The sequence below is a fragment of the Diaphorina citri genome, unplaced genomic scaffold (assembly GCF_000475195.1).
Source record: "Diaphorina citri unplaced genomic scaffold, Diaci psyllid genome assembly version 1.1 scaffold1030, whole genome shotgun sequence".
NCBI classification, from domain to species: domain Eukaryota; kingdom Metazoa; phylum Arthropoda; class Insecta; order Hemiptera; family Psyllidae; genus Diaphorina; species Diaphorina citri.
This window is the reverse complement of record NW_007378460.1, coordinates 20,426-38,732: the sequence shown is the minus strand read 5'-3', so window position 1 is coordinate 38,732 and position 18,307 is coordinate 20,426. Positions and strand designations below refer to the sequence as shown.

The following is an 18,307-nucleotide window of genomic DNA, read 5'->3' as shown; positions in this document are numbered from 1 at the left end:
AGGTGAAATTAAAATCAATTTTTAATCAATGGTTAAGTCAAATGAAGATAAAAATAGGTCCGTAGATATTTTTTTATTCTACAATTTTTTTCCAGAAAAGTCAAAAGGCTCGTGTGAAAGATGCCTAGCAGGTTGGTATGCCCAAACTACGGTAGCTCCAAATATGGCAGTCCAATGTTTACATTTTCGATGTTAAACAAAAATCCAAATTTTTGATAATCATCTTCTACTATAACATAACTAGTTGAACTTTCTTGATTTTTTCAGCAAGGAAGTGGAAGTGAAGGAAGATACTTTTAAATTAATCTCATAAATCAGAAGAGCCCTAAAAATGACTACCCCGGTAGTAGATGAAGTGAGACACAAGACGCTTCAAGATTACAGGAAGAAACTTACGGAACATGCTGAAGTTGAAGGAAGACTCCGTGAAAGTAAGTCCATAGCTCTACTGCTAGTTACAAGAATGGGGTACTGATAGTATGGATATGGCAAACGAAAATTAATAACCGGTCTTAGTAGTTATTTTGCCTTTACCTTGGAGAGTAGCGTGTCTGCCTTGCAAGCACTGGGTTGTGGGTTTGACTCCTGCCGAGGCAAACTTTACCCTGAACAGATAGGGTTTGTTCTTGGAACAGCTGCCTTTCACCTGCCCTCTCCTTGATTTTGAGACCATAAGACCCTCTATCGAACCTCCCATGGAATATACTTCTTTTGCAGCTGCTGCTTCAGTGTGGCAAGTCCATGTCCATTTGTTTTAGACAGAAAAAAGAAACTTCTCAGCTATGCAACAATGATTTTGCTTGAATATACAGCCTGGATTTCATGATGAAATATTTTGTAGGTTTATGGAACTAATGGTTATTCAGATAAGTCTGATGAGTAATTACTGGTCATAAATACTGTTGATTTCTACAAGTTAGTGACTTGCCCGTGTCTGGCACACCCCTATGCAACCTGATAACTTAACCCTGGGTCTACAATCTACATTCTCCTTATTTATTTCTGTTCCAGTGAGAGAACAATTGAAAGAGCTGACAAAGCAGTATGATAAATCTGAAAATGATCTGAAGGCCTTGCAAAGTGTTGGACAGGTAAGCTTGTCAACTTCAGTGACACATAAAATTAGAAATAAAATATTTTACAATATAGGTTTAATTTACATTTACCTATGAACTTAAAAAGTAAAAATTTATATATTAAAAAAAAAATCAGAGTACAGTACCTATTGTTTTCTCCCAACAACCAAAATTGCCAAGAAATTGTTTTTTGTTTAAATTTATTTAATTTTGTAGTGCATATTTCTAGTAATAATCTATTTTTTTTTGTTATTGCTGAAATAATAAGAAATAAAATTCCATGATTAGATTTTTTCTAAATCTTTTTCTTCTTTGCCTTTTCCCATGTGTCAGACAAGGCTGCATTTTTTTAGCCTCTCAATCAGCCCTAACTATAATTGGTATTGGTATTGGTAAAGGTAGGGCCATCGGCTTTAATAAACGCCCTTGGTCACTGCGACCTGGTTAGATCTTTTGTGACTTCCCTTTTTTTTTTCCTAGAAGAGCCCTAGACTTCTTACAAAGTCTAGGGCTCTTCTAGGAAACAGATAGGGTTTGTTCTTGGAACAGCTGTCTTTCACCTGCCCTCTCCTTGATTTTGGGACCATAAGACCCTCTATCGAACCTCCCATAGAATATACTTCTTTTGCAGCATGACCTGCTGCTTCACTGTGGTAAGTTGATTTCTTGCCCGTGACTGGCACACCCCTATGCAACCTGACAAATTAACCCTGTGTCTACAATCTACATTCTCTTTATTTATTTCTGTTCCAGTGAGAGAACAATTGAAAGAGCTGACAAAGCAGTATGATAAATCTGAAAATGATCTGAAGGCCTTGCAAAGTGTTGGACAGGTAAGCTTGTCAACTTCAGTGTCAAAGTGTTGGACAGGTAAGCTTGTCAACTTCAGTGAAAATTAGAAATAAAATATTTTACAATATAGGTTTAATTTACATTTATGAACATCAGAGTACAGTACCTATTGTTTTCTCTCAACAACCAACATTGCCAAGATTTTGTTTTTTGTTTAAATTTATTTAATTTTGTAATGCATATTTCTAGTAATTATCTATTTTTTTGTTATCATCCTCCCTGTTTTTTTTTTTTTTTTTTTTTTTTTTTTTTTTACCATTTCATATCTTATTCATATCATTCTTTCCTATTTCAGTTATTGTCAAAGCAACCAATGGTCCCCGTTATGTGGTAGGATGTCGTCGTCAATTGGACAAAGCCAAGCTGAAGTCCGGCACTCGAGTTGCTCTAGATATGACCACACTAACCATCATGAGGTACTTGCCACGTGAAGTTGACCCTCTGGTGTACAACATGTCTCACGAAGACCCTGGTGATATTACATACTCGGCTATTGGAGGTCTTTCTGAACAGATCAGAGAATTGAGGGAGGTAAGAATCTGGAGTGATAACTTTGTAAGAATATTGTAGAGATGAGATTATTGTATGTATGTATGTTCCTACTCTTGAAATCTAACTTAAAACCTATTGTAAGTCCAAAATATAACATTGAACACAAAGGACATTCCAAAGACAACTGAACCTTGCAATGTTTTCTTGAAGAGCTTTGATAAAGAGAACTGTAACAATGGAGGTCTTATCACTTCCAAATCAAAGAGAGGAGGAGGAGGAGAACAGGATGGGAAGGAGCCAGCCATTCTGAAAGCAGACCTTACCTATTTGGGGGAAAGTTTGTCTAGGTGGGAATCGAACCTATGACCTATTACCTACTTACAAAGGCACACTACCTTCCAAGCTAATTAGGCTGACGTTTGCCAAGTTTACATCATCTCTAGTTGCCACTTATCTCACAAAATTTTATTTTACCTTCCCGTAGGTTATTGAGCTGCCACTCCTTAACCCAGAACTATTCCAGCGGGTGGGTATTACTCCCCCCAAAGGTTGTCTCTTGTATGGACCTCCTGGTACAGGAAAAACGCTGCTTGCAAGAGCTGTGGCCAGTCAGTTGGATGCTAACTTCCTCAAGGTGGTATCAAGGTAAATACCTGTTTTAAGGACTACCTACATCTTACATGCAAAAGAGAAGAGATGCTGCATATAGTAATAAAATTACCTAAATCCTGTAAAATAGAATCAAATAACGCCAATTTCACATTATTTTGTTTTTCTTAAAAGTTCTCTAATTTTTGAATTATTACATTGTCCTCTGAAAATTCAAAGCCCAAGTCTAGAATTAACCTCCAGTTCTTTGATAGAGAAAACTGTAACTACTGAGGTCCTATCGTTCCGAAATCGTAGAGGGAAGGAAGACAGGATAGGAGAAAGCCAGTCGTTTGGAGAACGAACCTTATCTTTTTAGGAAAAAGTTCGCCCTGGACGTGAATCGAACCCGCGACCTAACGCTACGAGACAGGCGCACTACCCTCCAAGCTAACTAGGTGGTTCACATGAGCACTCACATTCCATTGCAGACCTGAGTGTAGGATTATGGGTACTGTTTGGAATCCTTGCATTCTTATGTGTGGAGAAGTTTGTTCGTTACGTCAAAGGAGGACATGGCCATTCTCATGGGAAACCAATTGAAAAGAAGAAGCACACATCATCTGGAGAAGACTTATTTCCCGTTTTATTCCAGTGCTATTGTGGACAAGTACATTGGTGAGAGTGCGCGTCTAATTCGAGAAATGTTCAACTACGCTCGCAACCATCAGCCTTGCATTATTTTCATGGACGAAATCGATGCCATTGGAGGGCGAAGATTTTCCGAAGGAACATCGGCGGATCGAGAAATTCAGCGAACGTTGATGGAACTTCTTAACCAAATGGATGGGTTCGACTCCCTGGGACAGGTGAGAAAAATATCGAGTTTTCTCTCTAAATAATCAGTAGATTAATTAAAAAAAAAAAATGGCCTAATGGTCAAAGATCCCGACATTTGCGATATACAATCAATAGATAGGACGATTGTAAACCCTCCTAATAAAGTGCAAACATGTTCAAGGCCTTGGTTATACTGCGGTGGTAAAGGGACTTTTCTATCCTATCTCAGCAGGACAAACAATATGTTTTCTATTCTATCATTCCCTCACAATCCTGATGGCTCAATGATCATGTGCTCACCTGGTAATAAGGAGCTTTAGTCATAAGAATTTCTGCCCTTCGTACACTCACTTTCAGTATAGCCTGTTTAGTACACACTTTCAGTATATTCAGTATAGCCTTTTTTTAATTGCCTACAAATGTGCATCATTTTCACATCCCTCCCTTGTTGCAGGTTAAAATGATCATGGCTACCAACAGACCAGATACCCTGGACCCTGCCCTACTAAGACCTGGTAGATTGGATAGGAAGATTGAGATTCCTCTGCCCAATGAGCAAGCTAGACTTGCACATACATGGCCCATCAGTGTAACAAAAATTAATACTTGCCTGTTTGAGAATCTAGAAATGGATTTCTATGTTTCCTGTCTACTGTGAGTCTTGCATTGAAATTTGAAGCATTTTTGACTGCTTCTCTGTATGAGATCTCACTTAGTGTGCTGAAATAATAAGAAATAAAATTCCATGATTAGATTTTTTCTAAATCTTTTTCTTCTTTGCCTTTTCCCATGTGTCAGACAAGGCTGGCATTTTTTAGCCTCTCAATCAGCCCTAACAAGGGTGATTGTTATGGGCTGACATTTGGTTTTGACTACAAATTTTATGAGGGGATGCCCTTTGCACTCAACCTTTGCTATTTTGAGCAGTAAGTAACTAGTAAATGAGCAGTGATTAGTCAGTGTTATTATAGGGTTAGGTTAAATACAAATGGCTTCTGAATAAGAACACAACTTTTCTCCCACTTCCCTGCAACTTCAATATTCCTGGAAGAAAAAATGATAAATTTAGTGTTATTATAGGGTTAGGTTAAATACAAATGGCTTCTGAATAAGAACACAACTTTTCTCCCACTTCCCTGCGACTTCAATATTCCTAGAAGAAAAAATGATAAATTAGCCAGGTATTGGGAGAGCAGCCTTAAACCAGAACTGTCCAGGTCAAACCTGGAGATGTGGCAAGAAGCCTATCTAATCTATCTATATGAAGGTAGATGCAGTTATTGACCCAGCTTGGGTGGGGCATAGCATTTTTCATGTCCACCATTACATGCAATGAGATCTTGAAGATCCACGCTGGTCCCATTGCTAAACATGGAGAGATAGGTAAGACATAGCAATTTGCAGTAGGTCGAGGGTTTACTTTACAAATTTGCACTTCATTTCTCAAAATTTCAGTGTCCACTAATGTAGTGGTTTTGAAATATTTTTAAAGTTTTTTTTTTTTTTCTGCCAGCCTAGTTGAAGGCAGCACCAGCCTTGTGCTAGTTCGCGAGTCCGATTCCCACCGGGGCGGACTAAAAAGGTTTGTTCTTGAATTCTATCCTGTCTTCCTTCTCTTAAATTTCAGGACAATAAGACGTCCGTTGCTACAGTTCCTTCTATCAAACCTCATAACTAAAGGTACCTAACATTATTTCCAATCCTTTCAGACTATGAAGCTGTGGTCAAGCTATCAGACAGTTTCAACGGAGCCGATTTGCGTAACGTTTGCACTGAGGCTGGTCTGTTTGCCATCCGAAGTGAACGGGAGTATGTAACTCAGGAAGACTTTATGAAAGCTGTGAGGAAAGTGTCCGACAACAAGAAGCTGGAGTCAAAATTGGACTACAAACCTGTTTAAAAATCGTGTGTATGTTTTTTCACTGAATATTTACTTTATCATTACTTCATCTTCTCATTTGTTACAAACAATTTCGAAAAATTAACTTCTTAAAGAATTCTAAAAAAGAAGAAGAGGAAAATTAACTTAAATAAAGAACTTTATTAACAATTTATAGATGACATTGCATTACATCTCCAAGATACAAGAAAGAACAATAACAACATAGGTTATGTACAAAATATACATAGTTGAGGTTCAAGCCCAAGTAGTCTAGTAGTGGACAAAACAGTTAATTTGAATTCTCATTGATATGAATTTAGTCCTAAACCAGTTTATATCTACAAGAAAAATTGGGATTGTGTACAAATGATAACTACTGTTACAAGAACAATGTAAAAGGCCTTTTTTACTTCCCTTTTAGCTGGTACTTTGTTAGCTGATATTTCTAATTTGCCCCTAAATTTTGTATGTAGGTAGGTATTGAAAAAATAAAACAATTTAAACCCCCCAAAAAACTTCTGTCTTTTTTCCTACAGGGTAAATAGGTAGCTCTCTAATTTATGGCTAGCTTATTCTTGAAGCTTTTATTACTTTTCTCTTCTAGCCTAGCCTTTTTTCTGGCATAGTAATCAGTTATTTCATCCATTTTTCTTTTTTGTAACACATAAATTACATTTTCAGTATTGGTATCTACGGCTAAATCTTTCAAATTGCTACTCAGTACATTCAAAGATTTCAATACAGCTGAATTGGTGGCAGCAGCAAAAGATTTACTTGTATTATCCCAAGTATAGGCATGTAGTTCATTTTGCCCAACTAACCAAAGGCATATTTCATTGGAGTCTGTATTTGGGTACAAACTTAATTGCAAATGAATAGGTTCATAATCTAAATTAATTTTATTTATCATTTCAAAGTTTTCATGGTTTACAAGTAACACATGAACTACATGGGATTTAAAAATAGACACACAAACTATTGAAGTAGTATCATTCAACTTAATACTTGTGAAACACTTGAGTTGGTTTTGAGATTCAATATTTGAAGTATCTGACTCAACCTTGTTATTGAATTTGTAAATGTCTTTAATATTTCCCAGCAGGTAATCCCATAACCTAACAGTACCATCTCCAGAACATGAGATTAACAATTTTTTATTGTGTGGTAAGAGTTGAACATTAGTAACAAACTGTTCATGGCCAAGACAATAGTTTTCAATGTTGTAACAGTTGGGGTAGTTGGAGACACGTATCTTCTCATCACGATCACATGTAATGATATATTTACTATCATCTCTCATGATAATATCTAGCACCATGGATAAATGTCCAAGTAGTAAGGTTTCTTTCTTGTCAGAGTAAATATCATACAGGAATACATCACCAGTTTTGTCACCAACAACAATAGCCTTGTCATCTGGAGTGAAAATGATCTTGCTAGCTCCACGTCCAAGTTGTTTCTCATAGATTACTTTCCATGACTGAACTTCATACACAAGTAACATTTTCTGTGGTGATTGGATAGCTAACAATGTGTTATCGGAAGATAGTGCTGAGCAAACAAAATTGATTTTAACATCTTTGTCTAAAGCTTTTTCTTTAGAAGTAGTATCACTAGTTGCAGTACTTTTATCTTGATCTTTTTCCTCAGTTTCAATGGGGGTAGGTGTTTTTGATAGATGGACAAGCTTGCAAGTTTCAGTTCCTATGGTGTGATGTATAAAACTAGTCTCACCAGAGAGCAACACACTAGTTCCCTGGATAATGATTTGGGACATGTTTGGAGTACTTGTCAGACACACAGGAAATCAAATGTAATGAGAAAGTAAATCGGTATTATATTTGGTACCTACTTTTATTTTATATAAAAAAACTTTTCGTTAATATTTTACTTTTTTCCTCCCACAAGTTGCAAAAATCACATTTGATTTATTGGGGGACAGAGAAGTTGAATGGAATGATTAAAAATGATAAAATAAAGGTGGGAAGCATAATACTAAAAGATAATAATAGTACTAGTAATTGAATATTATTTAGAAGGGATTAGAACTGGTGGTCAAGCTCAGAGATTTGAGTGAGGGAGTGGAATAGAATTACATTTTTCAACCCAAAGGGCTCAGAAGTATTTTCTCAACATTGGTGCACAGAAGCAACACTTTACATATAGCTTTAACTAGGGTTCATTGTACGAACCTTTCAGAATAAGGAAATTAAAAAGGGTCCCTACACCAAAAGACCTAATCGGGCCCAAAATTTAATGAGAAAATTCTGGTATGGACAGAAAATTAGGCTAAGAAAAAATGGAGAAATAAATTTAGGTACGTGGTACAGACGACCGGAGATAGAAACAGACAGGAGAAATCAGTATCTCGAAGAAGAAAAAATCAATATTGCACACAAAAGGGGTAGAGTAAAAATTCTGTAGGTCTTTTCATTTAGGTACATATTAAATTTATACATGGGGAAACCATCTTCAATCTGTCACCTCATCTAGATATAAACTAAAAAGAGATTAGAGCCGGGATAGTCTTTATTATAGGCCGGGAGTCGCGTCGCTTCAAACTCTTGACGTTCGCGAGCCTCCCGGCACGCTTGATTTAATTTGAGAGACAATTCAAATAAATAACCTCGCTTACTTCTTCTTTATATCATCTCATATTTTCATCTCATAGTTTCCTTGGAAAAGTTCTGGCTGGGCATCAACTGGAGGTATAAAACTAGTCTCACCAGAGAGCAACACACTAGTTCCCTGGATAATGATTTGGGACATGTTTGGAGTACTTGTCAGACACACAGGATATCAAATGTAATGAGAAAGTAAATCGGTATTATATTTGGTACTTTTATTAATATTTTATTTTCTTCCTCCCACAAGTTGCAAAAAATGCAAAAATCACATTTGATTTGAATTTTGAATTTTTATTTAAATTTAAAAATTCCCGCCAACCGTCCGTTTATTTTTAGACTGCCAATGACTACCGTAGTTCAGAGCCGCATGTGGTGCTATCTTCACACTGATAAAAAAAAAGATAAACAAAAAGTAAAAAAAAAAATACGAGTGTTGTGTACTTTTTGTATTGGAGGCTGGAAGCTGGAAGGGAAGTAAAAAGTACCTAAGTACTTAAGTAGTAAGGAAAAGTAATCTACAAGTGCTAGGACCAACCAAAGGTTTTTCTTCAATCCAAGGTTCTTGAGTTCTGTGTGGTGCAGTGCTAGATTTTCCTAGGTTCCTCAATAACCTGGCCAGTGAAGTTTTCAGTGCAAAATTTACCCAACCGTTTTAACACGAATTTGAAATCTAAACCCTACCATCTCAAACAATGTACATTATTCTAAATTGTCAAGTAATCTAAAAAATATACTCTTATCACATGTAATAGGTACTTCACTGTTATCAGAGATGATAGTGTAAGCTAACAACAAAGACCACTACTTTGGAATAATTGATATCAAAAAATTTTGATCATGGCATACCAAATCTTGAGTACACAATGTAAAAGAACCATAGCCATTGTTTTAATATTTGCTGTGATATGTCTTCACATGCCAAACTTGTGTGATTCTCATGGTCACTCACATCACAGTCATGAACATAGTCATGATCATGGAAAGTTGCCATCGTTCAAGTATTCTAAACAGGCTAATGAACCCTATCATCAAGATGTCAAACATCCTATCACACTCCAAGTCTGGGGGGAAGCTTTGCTGTCAACCATCCTGATCAGTTTAGCTCCTTTTCTGATCTTGTTTGTTGTGCCACTAGATACTGCATCCAAGTCTGGGGGGAAGCTTTGCTGTCAACCATCCTGATCAGTTTAGCTCCTTTTCTGATCTTGTTTGTTGTGCCACTAGATACTGCAAATCACAGTCATGAACATAGTCATGATCATGGAAAGTTGCCATCGTTCAAGTATTCTAAACAGGCTAATGAACCCTATCATCAAGATGTAAAACATCCTATCACACTGTGCTAACTTCCTCAAGGTGGTATCAAGGTAAATACCTGTTTTAAGGACTACCTACATCTTACATGCAAAAGAGAAGAGATGCTGCATAGAGTAATAAAATTACCTAAATCCTGTAAAATAGAATCAAATAACGCCAATTTCACATTATTTTGTTTTTCTTAAAATTTCTCTAATTTTTGAGTTATTGTATTGTCCTCTGAAAATTCAAAGCCCAAGTGTAGAATAAACCTTCAGTTATTTGATAGAGAAAACTGTAACTACTGAGGTCCTATCCTCCCGAAATCGTAGAGGGAAGGAAGACAGGATAGGTGAAAGGAGAAAGCCAGTCGTTTGGAGAACGAACCTTATCTTTTTAGGAAAAAGTTCGCCCTGGACGTGAATCGAACCCGCGACCTCTACGAGACAGGCGCACTACCCTCCAAGCTAACTATGTGGTTCACATGAGCACTCACATTCCATTGCAGACCTGAGTGTAGGATTATGGGTACTGTTTGGAATCCTTGCATTCTTATGTGTGGAAAAGTTTGTTCGTTACGTCAAAGGAGGACATGGCCATTCTCATGGGAAACCAATTGAAAAGAAGAAGCATACATCATCTGGCGAAGATAGTGATTTATCAGATGATGAAGATGATTCTGATGATGTGGATTATAAGAAAACAAAGAGAGTGAAAGCAAAAACATCTAGCCAATCTAATGATGGTAAGTAGTCTAGTATGGTTTAAACAAAGGAATAACAAATTAAACACCTGCAGGATTATCTTATCTGAACTGCTTATGCTAGCTTCTCAGTTCACTGAAAAATTATTATTCTACCACATGTAGCAATCTAGTCTGCTTGTTTTCATACCATTTGTATTTTATTTTATTTATTTATTTTTCTCCACAACTTTATTTTATTGCCCAGTCATTGCAATTCCTACCGCACTGAGGCTGGTCTGTTTGCCATCCGAAGTGAACGGGAGTATGTAACTCAGGAAGACTTTATGAAAGCTGTGAGGAAAGTGTCCGATAACAAGAAGCTGGAGTCAAAATTGGACTACAAACCTGTTTAAAAATCGTGTGTAATGTTGTGTTTTTTCACCGAATATTTATTTTATCATTACTTCATCTTCTCATTTGTTACAAACAATTTCGAAAAATTAACTTCTTAAAGAATGCTAAAAAGAAGAAGATGAAAATTAACTTAAATAAAGAACTTTATTAACAATTTATAGATGACATTGCATTACATCTCCAAGATACAAGAAAGAACAATAACAACCTAAAAAGCCTTTTTTACTTCCCTTTTAGGTGGTACTTTGTTAGCTGATATTTCTAATTTGCCCCTAAATTTTGTATGTAGGTAGGTATTGAAAAAATAAAATAATTTAAACCCCCCAAAAAACTTCTGTCTTTTTTTCCTACAGGGTAAATAGCTCTCTAATTTATGGCTAGCTTATTCTTATAGACCTGGGGGTCAATGGATTATTTCCACCACTTTATGTACAAATCTTTTACATTTTCATTTATGTATTTTAAAACAATTATGATTATGAAAATCTACATTAACTCAAGAAGTAAAAACCAGTCTCATTTCAGATCATAATTTTATAATATAAATTTATTTAAAACAAATACATCATAATAATTTATCAACATAATATAGTCCATTATTTTTTTTTCTTATTGTTATACCACTGAAAAAGTACAATTTTTAGAATGCAGTCACTAGGGCAACTTGAACATGAGGAATTTTCAAAGAGTTGATTTTTTCAAAATATACAAATAATCTCATCTTGTTTGTATCAGAATTTGTGTGAATTTTTGAATTTTGATGAGATGCGAAATGTTGGCTTTTTTTTGCCATTTCGTTTCGATAATTACTTTCGTGGAAAACACACAAGAGAGACGGAAAATCCTGCGTAATTTTTCACAACATGAGAGATGAGGAGATTCTAAAAATTATACTTCAAGAGACCAGATAGGATAAATTTGAAAATAAAAATACTCATAGCATACATAATAGGGTATAAGTAAAATATAAAATAAATAATAATTGCAAAATAAAGTCGTGGGGGACAGCAAAGGCACACTACCTTCCAAGCTAATTAGGCTGACGTTTGCCAAGTTTATATCTTCTCTAGTTGCCACTTATCTCACAAAATTTTATTTTACCTTCCCGTAGGTTATTGAGCTGCCACTCCTGAACCCAGAACTATTCCAACGGGTGGGTATCACTCCCCCCAAGGGATGTCTCTTGTATGGACCTCCTGGTACAGGAAAAACGCTGCTTGCAAGAGCTGTGGCCAGTCAGTTGGATGCTAACTTCCTCAAGGTGGTATCAAGGTAAATACCTGTTTTAAGGACTACCTACATCTTACATGCAAAAGAGAAGAGATGCTGCATAGAGTAATAAAATTACCTAAATCCTGTAAAATAGAATCAAATAACGCCAATTTCACATTATTTTGTTTTTCTTAAAATTTCTCTAATTTTTGAGTTATTGTATTGTCCTCTGAAAATTCAAAGCCCAAGTCTAGAATTAACCTCCAGTTATTTGATAGAGAAAACTGTAACTACTGAGGTCCTATCCTCCCGAAATCGTAGAGGGAAGGAAGACAGGATAGGTGAAAGGAGAAAGCCAGTCGTTTGGAGAACGAACCTTATCTTTTTAGGAAAAAGTTCGCCCTGGACGTGAATCGAACCCGCGACCTAACGCTACGAGACAGGCGCACTACCCTCCAAGCTAACTATGCTGGCTTTAAATGATTATTTCCCGTTTTATTCCAGTGCTATTGTGGACAAGTACATTGGTGAGAGTGCGCGTCTAATTCGAGAAATGTTCAACTACGCTCGCAACCATCAGCCTTGCATTATTTTCATGGACGAAATCGATGCCATTGGAGGGCGAAGATTTTCCGAAGGAACATCGGCGGATCGAGAAATTCAGCGAACGTTGATGGAACTTCTTAACCAAATGGATGGGTTCGACTCCCTGGGACAGGTGAGAAAAATATCGAGTTTTCTCTCTAAATAATCAGTAGATTAATTAAAAAAAAAAAATGGCCTAATGGTCAAAGATCCCGACATTTGCGATATACAATCAATAGATAGGACGATTGTAAACCCTCCTAATAAAGTGCAAACATGTTCAAGGCCTTGGTTATACTGCGGTGGTAAAGGGACTTTTCTATCCTATCTCAGCAGGACAAACAATATGTTTTCTATTCTATCATTCCCTCACAATCCTGATGGCTCAATGATCATGTGCTCACCTGGTAATAAGGAGCTTTAGTCATAAGAATTTCTGCCCTTCGTACACTCACTTTCAGTATAGCCTGTTTAGTACACACTTTCAGTATATTCAGTATAGCCTTTTTTTAATTATTTTTTAATGGCCTACAAATGTGCATCATTTTCACGTCCCTCCCTTGTTGCAGGTTAAAATGATCATGGCTACCAACAGACCAGATACCCTGGACCCTGCCCTACTCAGACCTGGTAGATTGGATAGGAAGATTGAGATCCCTCTGCCCAATGAGCAGGCTAGACTTGAGATCTTGAAGATCCACGCTGGTCCCATTGCTAAACATGGAGAGATAGGTAAGACATAGCAATTTGCAGTAGGTCGAGGGTTTAGCTTCTCTGGTGAAGTGATTATCTCACAGGCTTGCTCTCAAAAGTCCTGTTTTGGGGTTCGGGTCTGTGTGCTTGGCAGCTTTACCAAATTCCTAATATGTATAGGTAGATTTTTGCACTTGCACCTCAGAGCTGATATTTATACTTTTTTTCCTTTTCCAGGCAATGAAACTCCAGTTAGTGACAGCTGTTGGTGCCATGTCAGGAACATTGGTTTCTCTGGCAGCTCAAGGCATTAGTAAGTCTTTTTTAACTACATTTTCTGCTGATAATGGTCAACACATTTATCAGGGTATTATATCTTGTCCACTGTGTAATTTGGAACTACACCATTGAGGTTGTTGGTTAATGTTACCTACTCATTTGGGATCTTAATTTACTTTCACTCTTACAATAATCTTTGATTTTGTATGTAATTAATTTTATACAATATCTTTAATTCTCTCCTCTTACAGGTGATGCTGCCACAAAGTGGGTTTTGCCATTTACCGCAGGTGGCTTCATCTACATAGCCACCGTGTCTGTGATACCTGAATTACTCGAAGATACTTCACCCAAACAAACCGTGAAAGAAATCCTGGCCTTATTGTTAGGAGTCTTCATGATGGTTATCATTGCCACGTTTGAGTAGGAACAGGAGGGAAAAGAGCACTGGGCGTTTTAACTAATCTTTGGACTTGAAGAAAATCTGAATGTTATTCAAACAAAGCACTGACTGATTTTTTTCTAAGATGCATAAGGACATTAAATAAAAATAGAATTTAACTGAAATAATTCGTTGCAAGCTTCAAATAGGTTTTTTTGATCATTATATCTCAATATCATGGCTTGAGAGTTGCACTTGACAATAGCTCTTATATTGCTGTAATCTATGTACTTACCTTTAGTCTTATTTGTTAGATTGTTAGGGCATAGTTCGGACTAGTGTTACTAGAGCAGTTTCGAAAACTAAGGTTTATTAGTTTTTGTAAATGCATCATAATTTTATTTAATTTTTTAATTATTATTACCCTTTCATCAGTCTATAAAGAAATAACTGTAATAATAATAATAAAAATCCTTAATCATTGTTTGACAAAGAATGCTACCTGTCTTCTCACATTAACCTGAGTGAGGCCAGGAAAAGCCAGTAGCACGTGATTCACCAGGTGGTCACCCATCTGGATACCAACCACGCGCAACGTTGCTCAACTGATCCATTGGTAGCTGTTGTATTCAAATAGCTCTAGCTTATCATCTGCATGTTCTGTATACTTATCCAATTCTTATTTTCATAAATAAATTTTCTCCATGGGTTCATAGGTTCATAAGACGAGTTTCGGATGTTAAAACCGAAGTTAAAATACATTTCAACATGAACCTGTAGACCTGGGGCGTTTTAACTAATCTTTGGACTTGAAGAAAATCTGAATGTTATTCAAACAAAGCACTGACTGATTTTTTTCTAAGATGCATAAGGACTTTAATAAAAATAGAATTTAACTGAAATAATTCATTGCAAGCTCCAAATAGGTTTTTTTGATCATTATTTTTCTCAATATCATGGCTTAAGAGTTGCACTTGACAATAGCTCTTATATTGCTGTAATCTATGTACTTACTTACCTTTAGTCTTATTTGTTAAGATTGTTAGGGCATAGTTCGGACTAGTGTTACTAGAGCAGTTTCGAAAACTAAGGTTTAAAAGTTTTTTGTAAATGCATCATAATTTTATTTAACCTGTAACAAAAGTCCTCTTTTTTTTTAATTATTATTACCCTTTCATCAGTCCATAAAGAAATAACTGTAATAATAATAAAAATTCTTAATCATTGTTTGACAAAGAATGCTACCTGCCTTCTCACATTAACCTGAGTGAGGCCAGGAAAAGCCAGTAGCACGTGATTCACCAGGTGGTCACCCATCCAGATACCAACCACGCGCAACGTTGCTCAACTGATCCATTGGTAGCTGGTGTATTCAAATAGCTCTAGCTTATCATCTGCATGTTCTGTATACTTACCCAATTCTTATTTTCATAAATAAATTTTCTCCATGGGTTCACAGGTTCATAAGTCGAGTTTCGGATGTTAAAACCGAAGTTAAAATACATTTCAACATGAACCTGGAGACCTGGAGGTCAATGGATTATTTCCACCACTTTATGTACAAATCTTTTACATTTTCATTTATGTATTTTAAAACAATTATGATTATGAAAATCTACATTAACTCAAGAAGTAAAAACCAGTCTCATTTCAGATCATAATTTTATAATATAAATTTATTTAAAACAAATACATCATAATAATTTATCAACATAATATAGTCCATTATTTTTTTTTTTATTTTATTTTTATTTTTTTTGTTTACCACTGAAAAAGTACAATTTTTAGAATGCAGTCACTAGGGCAACTTGAACATGAGGAATTTTTCAAAGAGTTGATTTTTTCAAAATATACAAATAATCTCATCTTGTTTGTATCAGAATTTGTGTGAATTTTTGAATTTTGATGAGATGCGAAATGTTGGCTTTTTTTTGCCATTTCGTTTCGATAATTACTTTCGTGGAAAACACACAAGAGAGACGGAAAATCCTGCGTAATTTTTCACAACATGAGAGATGAGGAGATTCTAAAAATTATACTTCAAGAGACCAGATAGGATAAATTTGAAAATAAAAATACTCATAGCATACATAATAGGGTATAAGTAAAATATAAAATAAATAATAATTGCAAAATAAAGTCGTGGGGGACAGAGAAGTTGAATGGAATGATTAAAAATGATAAAATAAAGGTGGGAAGCATAATACTAAAAGATAATAATAGTACTAGTAGTTGAATATTATTTAGAAGGGATTAGAACTGGTGGTTAAGCTCAGAGATTTGAAAAAATTCAATTGATATCTGTTGTTAGAGTTCCCTCCATCAAAACTCTTCAAAAAAGTTAAAGAATTTTATTTATTACTCTAAAAAAAAACTACTAACAGTCCAGTTTTGTATCAAATTGCACATCCTTCAACCTAAGGCTCTTTTCTTTTCGGGTCACCCTATGATCTCTAACCCCTATGTACAGTTTTATCAGTAGAGACTTGACTCACAAGTAAATTGAATAATGATATCTGTTGTTAGAGTTCCCTCCATCAAAACTCTTCAAAAAAGTTAAAGAATTTTATTTATTACTCTAAAAAAAACTACTAACAGTCCAGTTTTGTATCAAATTCCACGTCCTTCAACTTAAGGCTCTTTTCTTTTCGGGTCACCCTATGATCTCTAACCCCTATGTACAGTTTTATCAGTAGAGACTTGACTCACAAGTACTTGATATGCTAGTAGCTGGTGACACTTGTTTAAATAATCACCGAAACACACTTGTACTCAAAGCCGCAAATGTTACAAAAATATAGTCGTGGAATAAATATTCTGTATGTACAATACAATGAATATAATAAGGGCTCATAGTCGCCACAAATGTATGCATATTACAATTGATATAAATCAATGAACGTAAGAGTAGGTAATTACCTCCTGAAAGAATTATATTATTCATTGTGTCCTCACAAGTACTTGATATGCTAGTAGCTGGTGACACTTGTTTAAATAATCACCGAAACACACTTGTACTCAAAGCCGCAAATGTTACATAAATATAGTCGTGGAATAAATATTCTGTATGTACAATACAATGAATATAATAAGTGCCCATAGTCGCCACAAATGTATGCATATTACAATTGATATAAATCATTGAACGTAACAGTAGGTAATTACCTCCTGAAAGAATTATATTATTCATTATGTTAATTGACAAATGTTTTCTCCATCACCAACTACATAATCATGTGACTACAGTGTACGTACCTACTCTGAATGATTAGAAGAGTTCAAGCAAACGTGATGAAGTGCTCTTTAAGGTAAAACAAAATGTGCGCTATGTCAGATGCTTTCAGTTCAGACAAAATGAAAATTTCACATAAATGGTCTGTTATGTAAGAAGAAGAAAGTAAAAAAAACACCTTAAGGAATTACAACCATGACAAACACTTTTTAATAACACATTTTTTCAGGCGCACAAGCTGGCTTGTTCTTCTACCCCAAGAAATTAAATTAAAAGTGAACAACTTTTTTTTTTTTAATCAAAGAGATTCCGCTTTGGACCACCACACTTGCTGCCACTCGTACTACTCGGGTAATTAGAAGAACCAGAAGATTAATTGAAGAGATGTGAAGGCTTATCCTGACGAAGGGAATGTTGTGTATGATGATGGTTTCGAACCAGTGTATTTCGGTTTTCCAATATCCAATATTGGCTAGAGTGAATAGATTCAATCCTCAGTCTTGGTTTTCGCTCTGGTGAGTCTACACAAAATAAATTCGTTCCAATGTTCTATTTTCAAAGTGATCTTTTCTTACTACATTAGAACTCCAACTCAACAATTAGGTATTTAGTTTCAATTCAAATTAATGCCGCTAATAAATTAGTCAAATAATAACAGCTATTTGAGCCAAACTAGGTTTCACGCCAAAAGCACAGATAAGTATCTATCAACGCAGGTAAGTACCAAGAAAAAGGTGCTGTTTTCGTTAATATCTTGTTTGACTATCAACATGTTGTCACGTCAATAACGTCAACATAAGAACCCTATAAAAAATATCAGCAATAACAGAGACCTTGGCCTTCAAATCAGAAAAACCGGTTTGAAAAACTTACCCTCGAGTAAACTCATGTCCGACTTACGTAATAAGAAAACAAAACCGAAGTGGCAGGCAAATCGAACCCCCTTTTTGTATTTTGCCTGAAGCCCCCTCTAATCTTGAACTATTGAAGCTGTAATGGGTGGGGCTCTCTAGATTTCTCTAGAAGAAAGAAGCGATTTACCTTCCTCCAGAGAGTTTAGGTAGGCAACTTACAGAAGAGAGAAATAATATTATTTTGCGAGAAAAAAGTTGTAACTCGTAATCTCCACCTGCTTGGGTACTTGGAAAATAGCTAGGTAGTAGAAAGGGAAA

At 35.7% G+C, this 18,307-nt stretch overlaps 3 protein-coding genes across 3 annotated transcripts; 2 read left to right on the top strand and 1 right to left on the bottom strand.

The window, feature by feature from the left end:
- The first annotated feature begins 218 nt into the window (after positions 1-218).
- Positions 219-6,187, top strand: LOC103513813 (26S proteasome regulatory subunit 10B). The gene is made up of 9 exons (XM_026826915.1): positions 219-431; positions 1,012-1,095; positions 2,027-2,062; positions 2,224-2,459; positions 2,905-3,065; positions 3,664-3,877; positions 4,303-4,415; positions 5,182-5,231; positions 5,558-6,187. Exons 1-9 carry the CDS (start codon positions 332-334, stop codon positions 5,746-5,748), a joined length of 1,185 nt encoding a protein of 394 aa, XP_026682716.1. The 5' UTR covers positions 219-331; the 3' UTR covers positions 5,749-6,187.
- LOC103513809 (tRNA (guanine-N(7)-)-methyltransferase non-catalytic subunit wuho) lies at positions 5,870-7,652 on the bottom strand. Its single transcript, XM_008478656.3, has one exon. It carries the CDS (start codon positions 7,505-7,507, stop codon positions 6,284-6,286), a length of 1,224 nt encoding a protein of 407 aa, XP_008476878.1. The 5' UTR covers positions 7,508-7,652; the 3' UTR covers positions 5,870-6,283.
- Positions 7,653-8,793: 1,141 nt separating this feature from the next.
- LOC108252945 (protein catecholamines up) lies at positions 8,794-14,610 on the top strand. Its single transcript, XM_026826909.1, has 8 exons — positions 8,794-9,517; positions 10,127-10,398; positions 10,990-11,033; positions 11,864-12,024; positions 12,469-12,682; positions 13,119-13,281; positions 13,427-13,555; positions 13,773-14,610. The coding sequence occupies exons 1-8, from the start codon at positions 9,195-9,197 to the stop codon at positions 13,946-13,948; spliced, it is 1,482 nt and encodes a 493-aa protein (XP_026682710.1). The 5' UTR covers positions 8,794-9,194; the 3' UTR covers positions 13,949-14,610.
- The last annotated feature ends 3,697 nt before the right edge of the window (positions 14,611-18,307 follow it).

Excerpts from the sequence above, each read along its gene's own strand:
- LOC103513813 (XM_026826915.1), top strand. The coding sequence starts at position 332 with ATGACTACCCCGGTAGTAGATGAAGTGAGACACAAGACGCTTCAAGAT. Across the intron at positions 2,063-2,223 it reads TTCTCTCAACAACCAACATT|TTATTGTCAAAGCAACCAAT; the intron begins GCCAAGATTTTG and ends TTCCTATTTCAG. Across the intron at positions 3,066-3,663 it reads TTCCTCAAGGTGGTATCAAG|TGCTATTGTGGACAAGTACA; the intron begins GTAAATACCTGT and ends GTTTTATTCCAG.
- LOC103513809 (XM_008478656.3), bottom strand. The coding sequence starts at position 7,507 with ATGTCCCAAATCATTATCCAGGGAACTAGTGTGTTGCTCTCTGGTGAG.
- LOC108252945 (XM_026826909.1), top strand. The coding sequence starts at position 9,195 with ATGGCATACCAAATCTTGAGTACACAATGTAAAAGAACCATAGCCATT. Across the intron at positions 10,399-10,989 it reads ATCTAGCCAATCTAATGATG|GTGGTACTTTGTTAGCTGAT; the intron begins GTAAGTAGTCTA and ends CTTCCCTTTTAG. Across the intron at positions 11,034-11,863 it reads CTAATTTGCCCCTAAATTTT|GTTATTGAGCTGCCACTCCT; the intron begins GTATGTAGGTAG and ends ACCTTCCCGTAG.